We start from the raw sequence: 17,811 nt of genomic DNA, 5'->3' as shown, positions 1-17,811 counted from the left end.
CAGCACAGTGAAAAGGGTAAAGCTGAGGCCAAGTTTTTAAACACAACACAAAGAAGCGAATGAATGTCTTTCACATTAGACATGACAGTTGTGCTCTCTGGAATACATCAGCCTTAATAAGCCTTTTTTTTTTTCTAGTGTCCCTGCCACACAGTGAACACATGCACACACTGCATCAGTAAATCTTTCCCATATACTATCACTTCTTTGGTAAGCCCTCTGTCTTCATCAGCGGCTAAAATATGGTGTATAGGGTTACAGCGGACAGGCTTGGAGATGGCTTCAGAGAAATAAGATAGCAGTAATGGCACACCATCATTTAGGAGAATGTAATAAGTGAATATCTAATAAGCCTGTAAAAGATGCTTAACCCCTGCAGCACTGAGGTCAGGGAGAGAGATAGGAGAATAAGCTGATTAAGGAAGCTTTCTTCTCACGTTGCGGTCATCACAGGATTGACCAGCTCCTGACCCCGCCATCAGGAGTGTGGTTACCTCAGCTTAGAGCCGCTCCTATGTTTGTATAAATCCTTTATTTATGGTGTTTGATAACAGCTTGATCCTGATATGGGAAAGTAATAGGTTATGAATCTTGTCTGGAGATAATGTAGGGGTTAATGGAACACCAAAGATTTAGGGTTTTGCTCTGTTATTCACCTTTGCTTGACATTTGTTACCTTTGTTCTTTGCTTTACCCAACTGCCTCACACTTCGACTGTACTTGAAAGACTCCAAAGGTAAAACTGAAAGAAAAACGTATACGAGTGGTTACTGGATCATATTTTTGAGGGGTGGGAATCACAAGAAAACCCACGATATACAATACCTTAGCCACTATGAAGAGTCATTAAGTCAGTTTGTCATTGGCATCTGCCAAGAATGCCTTCATCTGACCAAGACAAGGTCTAAATTCTAAATGAATGTTTGTTGTTATATATGTCCTCTGTTTTTGCCAATTTACAACACAGAAATCCATTATTTAATTACCTTTATATTTCTGCAAAAATTACCTTTCATGATACAAAGATGTAGTCATGGTTTTTTGAGGGGGCTTGAACTCAGTAGGGATACTTTATTGGTCCTTTTTTTAGATTATCAAACTCTATATTTGTGCTATTTTAAGTACTCTAAGCACCTTATTCACAATCTGAATATGCATATGATACTTGAAAAGAACTGTAGACATATAATTCACATTTCATGCATATCTATACTACGGATGAATCTCAGAATATTTTAATATCATGTAACAGTGATAAATTTCAACATTTTTTGTGTTAATCTTGATGATAGCTTACAGCTCATGACAAAACAGTATCTGAAAATATTAGAATATTGTGGAAAAGTCCAATTTCTTCTCAGTTATTTCAGACCTGAAAAGAGCTCTAATCAGCTAATTAACTCAAAACACCACAAGTTTCCCAAGCCTTTATTTTCTCACTCTGGTTCAGTTCGCACAACCACAATCATGAGGAAGATTGCTGACTTGACAGTTGTCCAGAGGACAATCATTGACACCCTCCACAAGGAGGATATCCACAGAAGGCCATTATTGAGAGAATAGGCTGTTCTCAGAGGCTATATCAAAGCATATTCATGGAAGGTTGACTGGAAGGGAAGAGTGTGGTAAGGATTCTCAAACAAAGGAGATTCAGCAACTTAGGGGGGCTCCTCAAGGAATGGCCTGAGCCTGTAGTCAGTGTATTGAGAGTCACCACACACGGATGAGTCCAGGAAATGGACCAGAAGTGTCTTGTTCCGAGAGTTGAGCCACTCCTAAACCAAAGACAACATAAGCTTGGTGGTCCCAAGTCCTTTTTTTTTTTTTTTCTTGGATAAATGTAAATTCCAAATGGAATTCAGAAATCACAGTCCAAGACAGTGATGTGCACGGTCAGCCAGCAAATGGCTAAACTTGAATATCAGATTAGATGGTGCAATATTTACAAGGTGGTTAAAGTAATTATGTTTCCTTTTTTTGAAAACAAGACCTTAAATCCTGGTCAGATGCTCTTTTGAGCATCTTTTGCCACAAGTAGTCACCATAGCAACAGTCAATGGCTGCTGGCTTCCTGCCAGAGCTTTCTTCTGGCACTTTGCAAGACGTAGACTCGAGAAGCTTAGCGTTTAGCATGTCATAGGAACAGTGTGGTATGGCAGTGTTTCGAACCGGAAAATGGAAATAAAGTTGTATGTAGGCTGTTAAAAGTTATGGTCATGTATGACTACTCAGCTGAAGTGATGAGTGACCAGAATATGCATGATATTAATCTACAAAGAGGATCAAACGCTGGTGGGGCTAATTGCTAACTTTAGCCACACTCTAATTGGCACAGCAGCCATACACCTACTGACAAAATTGCCCATGGATGAATTTGACTTCTCTGAACATTTCTCCACTTTAGCCAAATAGGGAAATAGCTGCCTGGGAACATCCTTAGCTCCAGAGCCTGGAGGAAAATCGTAGATATAGAAGTTTCCCTTTTTGAAATCCAGTTAAGGGTTAAAAATTCAGTTAAAATTAACTTTTTCATGATATTCTATTTTTTTTAAATGCACTGCATTGTGTCTTGATGCCTCTTGAAGCCAGAGGCCCTGGCCAATGCTTTCCTTTGCCCAATAGTGAAACTGCCTATGGTTCTGGTGCTAAACAATCAGATATGTCCATCACACAGAGTGATCAGCCGCACTTCTGAGCTGCATATGCCAAGTTCTGTGTGCTGCACATTACAAGAAGACATCGCTGCTTTCTAAAAGTTTCCTGTGAGTTCTCAAAGTTTTGCGATAAGCAGAGTGTCCGTTCCTGCTGCCTATCTGCTCGTCACAGTGTAACAGTGAACTCCCTCTCAGATAACATACACCCACATGCTGTGCATTTATCATCTGGGGAAAAAGACTATGTACAGATCATTTTTATTTTGGTTTAGATCTTGAAATCACTTTTCTTTGTCAGATGTGGAAAGACCTGACATGTAGATTTATTATTTAACAGTAAACATATTATTAAACTTCCATGTGAATGATGACTCTTTAAATCTGGTTATGATGTGAAATTGACTCTAAAAAAACATAAAAATCAACAGATAAATACCTCACCTTGTGTTGTGGATCAGTGAAGCAGGCCAGCACCCTTAATGGATAACTTTAAGGAAGCACACGTCACAGTATGTCCTTCCTAAAGGCAGACTTTGCATTGATTTGTTATGGATTGATTTGTTGTTTGAGGATTGATTGACAAGCTGATAATTTGATCTAAATCCCGAGAGATGCTTAGGTAACCTGAAGCAGTTGTTTCTATGTGATCCCAACCTGTTTTTTGTATTATGACGTACTCGTATCCCCCAGTGACAGATTTGGGAGAAGACAGGAAAAAAAGTGGCATGCTGAAAATGAATGATATCCAGGATTTCAGGTCAATCTGTGTCTCTTACTCTGCTTCTCTTCCCTCTAACGGGGTGTGTATACACACACGCACAGAGACAGATCCTAAAGCCATTTTCAGGCAGGGCAGCAGAGCGTGTCCTCATTACCGTCTGTGAGTGGGTAGTCACCAGTCAGTCACAGCTCCTGCTGCCAGAATGGGATTTCCCCCTCTTTTCTCCTCTGACTCCTGCACCTCTTTTTCACCTGAACTTTTCTTGCATATCGCTTCATCTATTTCTCAGACAGAAAATCATTATCAGTCAGGAAAGACCATTTCCTGCTCCTGTGGTCACCTCTACAATGCCAGCCTAAAGTTTGTAAAAACCCAACATTTTTAAATGTTTCAGACACATTTGAAGAGCTATAGATGCCAGCTGACTATGGCTACCTTAAAAATTCAACCTATACTCTTTTTATGTTTGAAATGAATCACAATCAGCTTTCTTACGCAACAAGATATGTGACACCAATTAGCATTGCTCTTAGTGTACAGGAATTAACCTTTTAAAGCTGATATCATATTTAATACACAATTTTATGATACCACTGTCTAATCAACATGATCAATGATTTCCTTTAAAACCTACAATCAGAAAAATGGTTTAAAAATTCCTGGTGACTATCAGTTGAAAAAAAGCCTAATGTATCAAATGTGATACAAAAAATTTATATGTGACTTTATTATTATGATTATTTATTTATTTATTTATTTATTTATTTGCAATTTTTATTTGTTGGATTTCAGGTTAAATAAACATCTCAGTTCCAAAAAAATAAGACTTTTTAGGCTATGATATGAGGTATCAGGCTTTAAAGGGTTAAACATTAAATACGAAAGTGAAACACCCTGAAAATAGTATAAAGAATTAAGATACAGATTAGTGCTGTTACTTGATTTAAAAAAATGAATCAAGTTAATCACAGCACTATGCTGTGATTAATCATGATTAATCACAGCATTTTTATTGTTTATTTTTATGTTTTTAGATTTTTAAAGGTTGTTATTGTCAAGTTTTCTTTTGAGCACATTGAAAGTGCTGATCTGAGTCCTTATCGATACCACTATCAATACTTTCTATAGTTTGATGGAAACAAAATAAGGGCAAATATTTAAACTACAAGTGATCTTAGCTGAGACATGCTTGAGTTAAAAAACTATGATTCAGTCTGTCACATCTTTTGTTTATCCCTGGAATATAAACACATATTCACACTCTATTTACACTAATTTTTCCCATTTTTATGTGATATTTGAACATATCATAACATATAGAATACACTCGTCTAATTTCCTGAGGTTACCTGAACGCATCATAATTTCCGTCTTCAGCTCGTAAAGTTTGCTAATTCACTTCAGTTTTTCTAATTCCACTGCAGATTTCTACACTGGATTAATGTTAACAAACAGGACTTGGTCAAAGTTTTGGAGCACTTTTCAGCATTTTTCTGAGCAGCTGAAGAAGAAAACTGTCCTGAAGCAGCTGAAGAGAGTGGTATGACCATGGCTTGATCCCGTGTAGCTGATAGCATCTTTGCTAACATTAGCAATGATGAGCTTTGCCTGAAGGTGGAACTTAGGACTCGTTGTGCTTCGGTGCAAGGACAGTTCATCACTGCAGCATGTACCCACAGTTTTGATTTTATCTTAACTTCCATTCACCAGCTTTTTAAAAAGAAAATTGCCATTAAGCAGACCTGGGTCTGTCTCCTCACTCGTCACTGATGGCTGTGTCTGACCTGCCTGTCACCTCTTCATCCCAAGGCACGTAAACACCCACACAACTATGGATAAGAGTGAGTTATTTTATCACAGTTATTCAAGTTATAGTTAATATAGTAGTGAGTGCAAATATGCATATGAAGTGAGGCATTTCAGCACAGAGAGTCTTCTTATAGTATTTGGGTTGCAGTGAAAAGATTAATTACTTGCAACATTTGAGTATGGTAAATAAATCAAATTCAATTACTAATCAGTCTGGTAAGTAGATTGATTTGTGCGAATAGACATATGAGGTGAGGCATTTTACTGTAGAGAGTCTTTGTACAGAATTTTGATTTACAATGAATAGATGAATTGCTTGCAGCATTTGAGCATGATAAATAGATTAAATTAGTTATTAGTACTTTAAGTCGATTTTTTTAGTGCAAATATGCATTTGAGGTGAGGCATTTAACCACAGTGATTCAAAGGTGGCCTTACACCTAACGACTTTTCCTCCAATTTCAAAGTCGCAGATAAAATTCCAAGGTCGGTGTAAAATCATGCAAGTTTAGCTAAAGTTGCAGTTCACCCCCGTTGTCTCAGTTGTCAGTTGTGAGTGGTCATAAGACTCAGTTTTAGCCATTTTAAGGCAGCCTTTCTTCAGTCTTGGGGTTATGATGATATCAAACACATTTAATATTGTCGTAAGTCTTACGTCTGGTCATATGCAAACTGTGTTTCTCAGTGAAATGACTGTTGTCCATGACCAATGGGAATCGGTAATGTTCGTAAGCACATTAATTCACTTCCTTCTAATATGACCGTGAGTGTAGATCAATCTAGAGATGCTGAATAATCTGCTCAGAACTTAAGAGGCTGGAAAACTTTTCTGCTTAGAGCTGCAGACAGATCTCTGCACCTGTTTGTGTGCCTTGTCTGCCAATTCATTGCAGGCTGACATGGCAGGTATGGTCAACCACCACTGGGGTTTTCAAAGTAAAAGCCCAATCACTTTGTTTCCATGGTGAGACTACTCACATTTTCATATGATACTTTTATTCTGAAGTGTTTCTGGGATAGTTCCTCGGTTGTAACAGTAACATGTGAGGTTGCTTCTGTGTTTAACCTTACTTTTGTTTCTACTTGATATAAATGATTTTAAAACATCAGATTTTAAGAGATATTAACTCAAAGGCGATCTCCATCTCTTTCTACATCTTGTTCTCTGCTCAAAAATTGTTGTTGTGAATTTCCACTACATGCATGATGGAAAATAATCTCAAAAGGAATCGTATTCTAGTCTTCAAATTGTATTTAGATGTGAGAGGGTCTCAGATGTCAGTCTTTTTAGAGTCTTTTAAGAGTTTAAGCAAAGCCCTCTGGTGTAAGGCCTGCCTCAGTTGCAGTTAAAAGATGAGTGCAAATGTGCATATGAAGCGAGGTTTTTACTACAGTGAGCTTGAGACCTCTGAGTTGTCATCAAAGTAGTAAATAATGTAGACAATTCAAAGAGTCTTCAGAGGAGGCAAAAATCAACTCATATCAAGTAAATGTAGCTTTACTTTAAGCCACAAAATATTGTGTTTTGGGACAAGTATCTCTTTATATGACTGCCACAGTATAAAACAATAAGATTCCTTAGCTTTTGCGTGGTTACTTTTGCAGAATAGTCATAAGGCACTGTTGAATGCACAGTAGGAAGATTTGTGTCATTTTCAAGGTTGGCATCATGATACAACGCTTTCCACATTATTATGCAAATGACATTTTTCTCTTATTTTCCTAAATATTAATGCAAATGACAGTCATGATATTTTTCAAGTCATCGGCCGTTAGAGCATAATTCAAATATTTTTGAACAAACTTCATAATGATAACCATTATTTTTTTTAAATGAAAACCTCAAAAAGCACTGTTCCACATTATTGTGCAAAACCAAGTTTTAAAAGATTTTATAGGTTGTACAGAACTGAAAATGGTCATTCACTGAATTTGCAGCATTAGGAGGTCATATTTACTGAAATCAAAAGCTATTTCAATCAAAAACATCTTAACAGGCAAAGTTACATGTTAACATAGAAGACATTTGTGGCTGATTCAGAGCACAGATGGGTTCATGCAGATAAAGGAATAATGAGGAAGGTTTCTGACGGACAAATTTATCGGATTAAGACGGCAGCTGCTAAAATGCCATTACAAAGCAGCAAACAAGTATTTGAAGCTGCTGGTGCCTCTGGAGTCCCACCAACCCCAAGGTATAGGATCCTCCAGACGCTTGCAGTCGTGTATAAACTTACTATTTGGCTGCCCTATCCAATGCTCACAAGCAGAAACGGTTGCAGTGGGCCCAGGAATACATGAAGACTCATTTTTAAACTGTCTTTTTTACTGATGAGTGCCGTACGACCCTGGATGGTCCAGATGGAGGATTAGTGGATGGTTGGTGGATGGACACCATGTCCCAACAACGCTGTGACATCAGCAAGGGGGTGGCGGAGTCATATTCTGGGCCGGATTCATGAGGAGAGAGCTGGTAGGCCCCTTTAGGGTCCCTGAAGGTGTGAAAATGACCTCGGCAAAGTTTAGAGTTTCTGACTGACCACTTTCTTCCATGGTACAAAAAGAAGAACGGTGCCTTCTGTAGCAAAATTTTCTTCATGCATGACAATGCACCATCTCATGCTGCAAAGAATCCCTCTGAGTCATTGGCTGCTATGGGCATAAAAGGAGAGAAACTCATGGTGTGGCCCCATCCTCTCCTGACCTCAACCCTGTTGAGAACCTTTGGAGCATCCTAAAGCTAAAGATCTATGAGGGTGGGAGGCAGTTCACATCAGAACAGCAGCTCTGGGAGGATATTCTGACATCCTGCAAAGAAATTCTAGCAGAAACTCTCCAAAAACTCACAAGTTCAACAGATGCAAGAATAGTGAAGGTGATATCAAAGAAGGGCTCCTATGTAGACATGTAACTTTGCCTGTTAAGATGTTTTGATTGAAATAGCTTTTGATTTCAGTAAATATGACCTCCTAATGCTGCAAATTCAATGAATGACCATTTTCAGTTCTGTACAACCTATGAAATCTTTTAAACTCAGTTTTGCATAATAATGTGGAACAATGCATTTTGATTTTTCTATTTTTAAAGAAATAATGGTTATCATTATGAAGTTTGTTCGAAAACATTTGAATTATGCTCTAAGGGCTGATGACTTGAAAAATATCATGACTGTCATTTGCATTAATATTTGGGAAAATAATAGAAAAATGTCATTTGCACAATAGTGTGGAAAGCGGTGTAAACTTTCAAAAGACTCACCTCATCTTTAAACCTATGTGCTCTATTTGGACAGGATTGTGCTCCATCAGCATGAGAGTGCAGCTCCACGCAGACTAAAGGTGCTGATTTCTCTTTCTACATTTAGACACAAAGTAAGAGCAAAGTGCACAAAGCAGGACAACTTTTTCGGATTGTTTGTGCCTGAATAATATTAATGCTTTATGCTTTGTGAAGTAGACCCTGAGACGGAGCAGACAGCAGGAGCAAATGCCCAATTTTAAGAGCTATTAGCAGCCGCAGTCAACAGTGAATCAGGCTCCTGGTGTGAATTGTTCAAAAGGAATAAAAAAAAGTAATAAAGCAGGAGAGCTCTGTTTGAAAAATACCTCATATCAACATGTTTCCTCTTAGTCCTTTGTAACATTTATGTATTAAATTGAATTAACCTTAGGTCCTACTCATTGTGGGAATATATTCATTCATTCAATTTGACTCTGTGTTTTGAAAGGAACCAAGCACTTCACACAGACAAAAATATAGCTCAAATCAACACTTGCACATAAACTTTAAAGTGAGTGCTTTACAGCTATCTAGAAAAAAGCCACTGCACTTCAATTGTTCTCTTTCTTTGACAAGGTGAACAAAACTATTTGACCGTAGTAAAAGGTTTCTCTCCTCTGCAGTAGTCACCAACGATTTCCATTTAGCCGCTGCAGTAGCAGGACTTTACAGTCCCCTGATAGAGGATCAGAGCAAGAGGCAGAAAAGAGGAGCTCACACGGGTATATTAGGCTGTAATGGTGAGCAGATGAACTTGTTGATGGAGTTCTAAACAAGTCTAAACAGATGGACTCTCTTCTCACTTAAACGAAGGATTGATCTGACCACCCAGAGAGTTTTACCAAATGCTGATAGGGGTTATTTGTTGTTCTGTTTGGATCTACAGCTGTTTGGCATGTTTTCTTTCAGAGAAGTGAAGTAGAGCTGGGTGTTATGTTGAGTTTTTATGATATATCTGTCTATTTTCAAACAAAATTTAGAATAAGACAGTATTTTTTTTGTAGAGATTAGGGATGTTCGCAGGCTGCTATTTCCTTCTATGGCTAAACACACGTTTGCATTGTGTCAACTGACTACTCTTGTGTAGAAAATGCTCAAAAACAGTCAAATTCATCTCATGGTCATTGTGTCAGTGGATATTTGATGTGAGGCCGTGGTGCCTAGTACAGTGTGGTTAAAGTTAGCGGCTAGCTCTGCCAGTCTTTGTTCCCCTTTGCAGATTGATATCGTGCTTATTCTGGTTACTCATCACTTCAGATATATATGAGTATAATCCTCAACAGCCAACATGCAAGTTTATTTCTATTTTTTAGTCCAAAACACCGCCATACTCTTTTGTTCCAATGATACGCTCACCACTAAGCTACCTCGAAGCTACCTCGAAGCTTCTCATAATAGGCAAAGTGCCAGGGGAAAGCTCTGGCAGGAAGGTAGCAGCATCAAATGGAGCTACATCAGCTACTTGTGTCAGGAGGCCTCATTACAGGTTTAAAAGAACAGTTCACAGAGATTTCAGGCCCACATTTGTAAAAAATGACGCAAAGTTTAACCGACCCGTAAATTTTGTGCCATCAAATTTGGGCTTCAAATTTAGCTGTTTAGCCGACTAACCATGTGCATCACTAGTAGAGAATGTTAGGGTAGATTCAGATGTTCAAAGTGACAGTTTTGCTGAATGCCAGTAGCAATGTTTCTGGCATTCAGCAAATGCCAGAAACACTGGTACTGCGCTGCCGTCGTCTAGGCAATTAATGGAAAACTGCTTCTTCTTTTGGTTTTCCAGGAGGCTGCATGCCTTGCAACACTTGGCTGCATCATGTGACTACACAGCCAGTGGAATGTTTTTTAAGGGGATGGTGCATTTGTAAAAAGACCCCCCCCCCAAAACAAAAAGAAACAAACTGACATGGCAGGTTTATGTCGATGGGAGGCTCTAATTGTTGGTTTTGATTATTTTTTTAATGAATTGCCTTGCACTAGGAAATAACACTTCAAGGCATGACTGTGAGTGGTGACTGAATGCATAAAGCTTCTTTATGCAACCCTGTTCTTTACGGAACAAATGTTAAGATATCTACCATGTTTTGCCATTTAGCTAAAATATATCAACATATGATTTTAGGTTTCTGTAGCCTCAGGCTAACGCCGGTAATTCAGAAAGGTTGCATGCCTGCAGATGAATGCAGCACAGTAATCAGAAAATGCATGGACAATGTATTCACTTGCACCTGTTCTACATTCCTCTGTGGTCACAGCCAGTCTGCTTTTATCCTCTCACTTTGTCAGGCTGAGAGAGGTAAACTTGAAGGGGCAGAAACAGGGACTGAGTCAGTGAAAGGGAAGTACAGAGGGAGTTCTGTTGCTCGGTTCGGTTAACTATGAAGCGCTTCTCTTTTATTTGATCTCCCTGCTCCTCAGAAAGCTCCCATCGCTCTGCAAAGGCAGGGGTTTTAACGGCAGCAATATGTTTGTCTTAACATCAGAGGAGAGGTCTGGGACCAGGTAATCAAATTTGGAAGCATGTGATTGGACGTGACAGGGGGAACAGGATGGGGAGCCATTCCGCTCCACTCACATACAGAAAGATCCATTTTTAGAATGGTTTGCCAGGTCAGCACTCATCAAAATCCAACATGGCTGCTCCGTGTGCTGTTCACGCATCTGGCTTGATGGAGCCTCTTCCCCATGGTGCTGCTTTACATGAAACATTCTGCAGCTTCAAAGTCATGTTACTGCCTGTTTAGCAGTAATATGCCATTATGCATGGCATCCAAGAGCACAAAAGGAACCACATGTGGAGCAATCCATGTGCCTAGAGCTATATATTACGTATGTTACATACTGTACACATGATTATACAGTGAGGATGTGCAGAGGAGGATGCGCATCGCTCCAGTTGGACAGGACGAAAGAGGGTTAAATACCAGAAGTTGACTTAAAAAGCATAAGATTATTCATTTCCCCTCTCCTGTGAGAATGTGCACCTATTCCATACACTTGTACACACAAACGCTCACTGGTCTACAGCGGGTCTAATGTTATTAAAGACTGTAATATGTGGAGATTATTGGAAAAGTACAAGCGATAGAAGGGAGAAGGAAGCGAGTCGACATGAAAAAGTTTGTCGGGATTAATTTACCCCCTCCTTACAGAAGTAGAGACATTCAAGTCACAAGCATTTGAGTCTAAAAAGACATCTAATGGATTTCCACAATTGAGGAAACAACATCAGGGTGAAGTCGGTATTTGAAGGTGCTGTCAAAGGCTTTCTCCCTCTTTACCTTTATCCTTCGCTCTTCCTCCTCCGTCTCATCATGCTGTCTTCCCACTCTCATTAGCGATGGTTGTGAGAGAGTGGAGAACAAAGCGCAGGCCCAGCTAATCGATCCCCGAGCAGCACCATCAATCGACTTGCGGAGCGCAAGTCTCTTCCATCTACCCAACGATTGACGAAGCGAAGATTGATGAGGAAGATTGCTCTGTCTTTGTGTTTGTGTGTTAATGCAGCCGTCTTTGAGATACAGAAGATTTAATCGCCTTGTTTGTCAGCTGCATGGTTTAATTTAGTCGAATAAAGATAGTTTTAAAAGAACTTGTGTAAGGTTAATGATATGTGTGTAGCTATCTGGGTCCCCAGACGCTGACGGATATTTGTTTCAGTGAATACTCTTTACCCTGGCACCATGTCTCCTCCCTGGCAGCAGTTAGCACACACAAAGACACACGCCCGAGCAAAATTAAATCATACACTGGCATAGAGTCACACTTTACCCTGGCACAGTGTCAGTGCCTTTCAGTGCCGTGACTCATGCCAACACTCTAATGGATGAATCCTGCAGCAAGCATGGTGAGTGTGTGAGATGTGTGCATGTGTGTTACACAGGGTGTGTATGTGACTGAATTTTCAAGGTGTTGTGTAAACATTGGAATTATGTGTCACAGCCGGCCACGCGACTCGCCCCGGTTTCATCTCGCTTCTCTGTGCGTCTCTCGGGGAGGACGATGCTGCCGCATTTGCATGAGAAAAAGGCTGTCAGGCTAACACCTTTTCTTGTTTCTTTTTCCCTCCCCCTCCTCCCTCTGTCTGTCTTCCTCCTGCGTCCACAGCTCTGATAGCCATAGGCCAGTACAGCAGCACCATAGAGACGGTGGATGCTGGCTGGTGTAAGGACATCACAGACCAGGGAGCCACACAGATCGCTCAGAGCAGCAAGTCCCTGCGCTACCTGGGCCTCATGAGATGTGACAAGGTAATGGCACAGCGCATAATGTCTGCTTTCCAGGGAACACTATCAACGGATATTCTTTCAAACAATGCTAACAAGACTTTGTGTAGTGTGTACTGGAAAACTGTGTCAAGAAAATGAATCTTTATTGCTACAAACTTCTGGACATTTTTCTTTTCTTTGATTAGCATCAGTTAAAATCCAATCCTTTTGAGTTTTGAACCCAAGTCACACAAAAATAAGTCAGTTTAAAGAAAAAACCATGCTCTCCTAGAAACCATAATATTTGATGATGAGATACTATCTTAAACCCTGTGCCAGAGCCTACAAGTAGATGCTGCTGCATTCTGGAGCAATGTACCATCTTTATGATGTATAAAGTGTGTGGCTATGTAGTTGTCAGAGAACAGCTGGTTTTCGTGCTACTTTTGTGAACTCATGGTAGTTGCTATTGCATGTACAGGAGCTTTTCTTCTTTGTGTTTTTTTAGTGTCTGCTGCTTCTTTGTTTTTGTTTTTTAGCAAACAGTTACAAGCATTACAGCCATCTTGATGGGGGTGTGGATACCATGTGGAGGCCGTGTTGTTTGCTTTTTCTCTGTATTCAGATGAATTTGCTACAAATGTTGTGGAGGTTGTTACAGATGCAAGAACAGAATCAACAGAGCCAGCAGGGGAATGCAGCGCCATGTGCATGCATCTTTGACTGTGTGTGTATGTAGAGGTCCTAGTGTGCAATGCTTTCTTGCACTCCTACAATGCCAAAGTGGAAAAAGGGGGAAACAACAAGTACAAGGGCATCTCGAAGATTAGAATATAATGGAAAAAGTTCATTTTAACTTGTGTTTTACTTTATATGTTCTGGATTTATCTCATACAAAGTGAAACATTTTTGTTTAATCTTGATGATTATGGCTTACAGATCATGAAAATAAAAATCCACTTTCTCAGAATTTTAGAATATTGTGGGAAAAGTCCAATTTTGTACTTACTCACTCTGGTTCAATAAACATAACCACCATCATGGGGAAGACTGCAGACTTGACAAATGTCCAGAAGACAATCATTGTGATGCTCCATGAGGAGGGTAAGCCACAGAAGGAATGGCAGGCTGTTCTCAGAGGCTGTTTCAAAGCAGCAGTCAATGACTGGACTAAGGCTGGAGTCAGTGGATTGAGAGCCACCACATACGGACGGGTCCAGGAAATGGGCTCCAACTGTCATGCTCCTAGTGGCAAGCCACTCCTAAACCACAGACATCACAAGCGTCTCACCTGGGCTAAAGAGAAAAAGAACTGGACCATTGCTCAGTGGTCAAAAGTCCTGTTTTCGGATATATGTTGGATTTAATTTGGAAATCAACGTCCCAGTGTCTGGAGGAATATCAGAGAGGCACAGACTCCAGGGTGCTTGAAGTCCAGTGGTTTCAGTTTGGGGTGCTATGTCATCTGCTGCTGTTAGTCTACTGTGCTTTAACAAGTCCAGAGTCAACGCTATCAGCCATCTACCTGGTGATTTTAGAGCACTTCCCGCTTCCATCTGCTGAGAAGCTTTATGGAGATACTGGTTTCCTTTTCCAGCAGGACTTGGCACCTGCCCACAGTGAAGCCAAAACTAGACCAGCCAACTGGTCTGGCCTGAACCCCAGAGGGGAATATGAGAGACACCAGACTCAAAACCGCAGACGAGCTGAAGGCTGCTATCAGAGCAACCTGGACTTCATAACACCCCAGCAGTGCCACTGGCTGATGGCTCCATGCCACTTCACATAAATGCAGTAGTTTGTGTAAAAGGAGCTCCAACCAATTACTGAGAGCAAAAATGAGTATAATTTCCCAGAAGGTCCACATTTCTGTATTATAAATCCCTTTTTTTGGACTGATGGTTTTTGATATTTTAATAATTTGAGTCATTGAATTTTGGACTTTTGTTTTACTTTGTAATGATGAATCCAGAATGTACAGTGCTTAACAAATTTATTAGACCACCTGTCATATTTGTCTCAAAGACCATCCAGCATCATGAAGTGCTTTAATGCAGACTCTTCCATTTCAGTGAGCTCTCCACGTTTTACCATTCTGAACAGGAATGAGGAATTTCAAACCGAATTCACCCAAATTTGAGCCCACTGGGCTTCTCTGAGAAGTTAGAAATGAATCAAGCATAACATTCAACCACTAGAACTCATTTTTCTGTTCAGGAATGCAAGTAAATAACTAAAATTTGACATATTAATCAAGAAATATTAATGTGCTTTACTATTTTTTCAGTTTTTTTGTAAATTAGTAAATTTGAAAATTAATGGATAACAATAATAATGATATTTTAACATTAAAAATATCATTTGGGTTAAAGAGCTTCTACATATTGGTGTATTAAACATTGCAGAAACATAAAAAATGATTTTGGTAATTACCAGTGCTGTTAATTTAGGGCAGCTGTGGCATAAACCTTACTTTGGTTAGGGTTAGGGTGGTCCAATGAATTTGTTAAGCACTGTATACTGAATAGATATCAGTTTTAGCCAAAATTCATCTGTAACTATGAGAGTCTCAGATATTGGCGAAATTTTAGTATTGTGAATCCTTTGTAATAAATGAAGCAAATAATACAGTAAAACGATCATAAGAAGACAAGAAGGGAAAGTTAGCCCAGCATAGATGGAATAAAAATCTGTTATTTGCACATTTTTATCATCATATTTTTTATATTTTCTAATTACTGCATTGCACACACATAAACACAGAGACAAAATCAAACACATAAACATGAACCCTCTAAAGACCCAGGTTAGGGCACCGGGCCAATTGTAAGGTATCCGGAGGAAAGCATTTGGAGCAGCTAATCCCCTGCCTCCTGCTCCCTGTGTCTGTGTGATGCACGTTTGAGTCAGCTTGTGCAGTGATTACAGAGGTAAAGTGACATAATAACACATTTTAAACCTACTTTAAGATGCTGATGTTTCCAAAGTCAGCCTTAAACTCTCCTCTGGCACTCAGCAGTCCAATCACTTTCTAATTGGGGCCCATTTAGCTGAAGTGCCATGGTAACAACCCCACCAACCTCTCCAAATGGTTCAGTGGGAGCTTCTAACCACACAGATGCATCCACTTAGTGTGGGATCATTCAGGCTGACATGAGTGGGATGAGGGCAGACAAGGAAGGCAAAGTGAACAGCTGGTTAAACCCAGAAACTTGAGTCTGTGCTTTAACTGTACAGCCTGTTGTCTTGTAGTGTAGCTGGTATACAACGTCGGCCGTAATCCCTGACGCTGACGGGGTTCCATATGGTGAGTGTAACAGTATGTTTTAATGAGCCTTTTGTTTTCTCATTGGGGCTAAATTTTTACATTTGGGTATTTGGCTGAACGAGTTTAAAAGCCTCTACTGTGCAGTAAAAAAAGTGCGAGTAGAAGTTGGCAGAGCTGCAGAGGAGGGAGGAGAGATTTTGACTTATAGAGGAGGCCTTTCACCAGGTTGGGAACTCATCATTTTTATTTCTTCATTTTAAGATCAGTGATGTCTGTGTGTCGTGGCCTCCACGTTGACCCTATGGATTTCTCTGATAAAAAGGCCTACCCAGAGATCGTTAAGCGAGACAAGAGCATCAGTGTATCATATTTATCTATTTATACTGTAATAAAATTAAAACATACGAGGCTCTGACAGTGACCCCCCTTGCGTAAGGTCTCTGTGATGAAGCGGTGCATTCCATCCACGTTATTGCGGACATGAATGTGTATCTATCATATTTATCTGGGAGTAATAAAGAGTAACCGCATTACATCGCAGGTGATCACTTAGATTCCATTTTCATTTAGTTTCCTCTTGCCTCTGTGACCCAACAATCGATATCTGCAGCCATGCTAATAAAAACCTGCTCTGGAATGACCTACATCTTTACAGGAATAACAATTTTTCTCAGTTTCTCTTTGCTATGCATACGGACAAATTCACCTCTCCCTCTGCTCCTATTAATCCATCCTTCCCTCTCTTCAGACGTGATATTAAAGCTCATAATTTAGCCTTGAGTATGGAAAGATAAATAATTATTCTCCCTCTGCTCTGATGGGGGAATTTGGGGATGACATAGCTAAATAAAGCTGTAATTGCTGCTATTAGAGTTGTAATGGAGTGTGAATCGAGCAGAGAGAAGATTTTGACAGTTTCCAAGGTCAGGCACATTACCAGCTCTGAATCACAGAATTAATTCACTGCATGCTTGCCCCCTTCACCCATTTTTGGGTCCTAAAATTGTGTTTGCATTGCAAATGAGCCTGGAGTACTGAAGAGGATTGGTTAGGCCACTGTGAAGAAAAAAAGACCAGCCCACGGCAGCTAGTTTCCCTTCATTCTGGTTGATGTTGTTTTTTATTATGTTAGGAGAAAAGGGGAGTTACAGTAGATAAGGTCAGGTTTCAGGAGGTAATACGAGTTTTTGCTCAGAGGGAAACAAATAAACAGAAATAGGTTGTTGTAACCACGGTCGCAGAGAAAATGAGAGCCACAGAGTCAGTTAAAGAGGTAAAAAGGTGAGACGGACCAGGGGGATTGTGGTTATCTGCAAGTCGGCCGGAGGGCAGCAGTGGCCATGCTGTCTTCTCTTCACCTCCTTCTCTCCTCTCTACTCTGTCCTTGTCTCTTACACCTCCTGCCTTTCCTCTTTTTCTCTCAAGATTGTTCCATCACACCAGCTAAAGATCCTTGCTTTTGTTTTTCTTTCTGACATTTTCAGTAAACACAAGATACTTTTTCCCCACTGAAAGTAAAAGTCATCCCTAAACACAATTATGCTCTTTATGTTAGCCCTCACAACTCAACTGTACGGACAGTTTGGAAGCAAGCTCCACCCACTGCCATTTCAACTCTCAACTGGGGGCAGGGTTTCCAAACATGCCCTTGGTAAGAGTGTTAATGTTTTTTTGCTTGTTGTACAGTGATCACTGCTGGACATGCTCACATGGACTAAAGGGATAAAGAACTGAATCGATGCTCAGAGGTCCAAAAGTCCCGTTTTCAGATGGAAGTCAATTTTGAATTTCCTTTTGAAGCCGACATTGGTTGCCATGTCATCTGCTGCTGTCGGTCAACTGAGCTTTATCAAGTCCAGAGTCAACGCTGTC

The 17,811-nt window shown here is 40.0% G+C and overlaps 1 protein-coding gene across 2 annotated transcripts in view; it reads left to right on the top strand.

Annotated features, from left to right (window-relative positions):
- Nucleotides 1-17,811, top strand: part of fbxl17 (F-box and leucine-rich repeat protein 17) — a 416,200-nt gene that overhangs the window by 372,711 nt on the left and 25,678 nt on the right. The window contains exons 10-11 of one of the 2 annotated variants that reach the window (XM_041786743.1): nt 12,571-12,713; nt 17,626-17,677. In XM_041786743.1, coding sequence (XP_041642677.1) covers nt 12,571-12,713; nt 17,626-17,628 — 146 coding nt within the window. In that variant the 3' untranslated portion in view covers nt 17,629-17,677. Of the gene's footprint in view, nt 1-12,570; nt 12,714-17,625; nt 17,678-17,811 lie in introns of those variants that run through there. The other variant, XM_041786742.1, reaches the window with a different exon arrangement.

Source organism: Cheilinus undulatus, linkage group 5, assembly GCF_018320785.1.
Source record: "Cheilinus undulatus linkage group 5, ASM1832078v1, whole genome shotgun sequence".
NCBI lineage: Eukaryota > Metazoa > Chordata > Actinopteri > Labriformes > Labridae > Cheilinus > Cheilinus undulatus.
The sequence above is the reverse complement of the archived record's forward strand: the minus strand, read 5'-3'. Positions and strand labels throughout refer to the sequence as shown.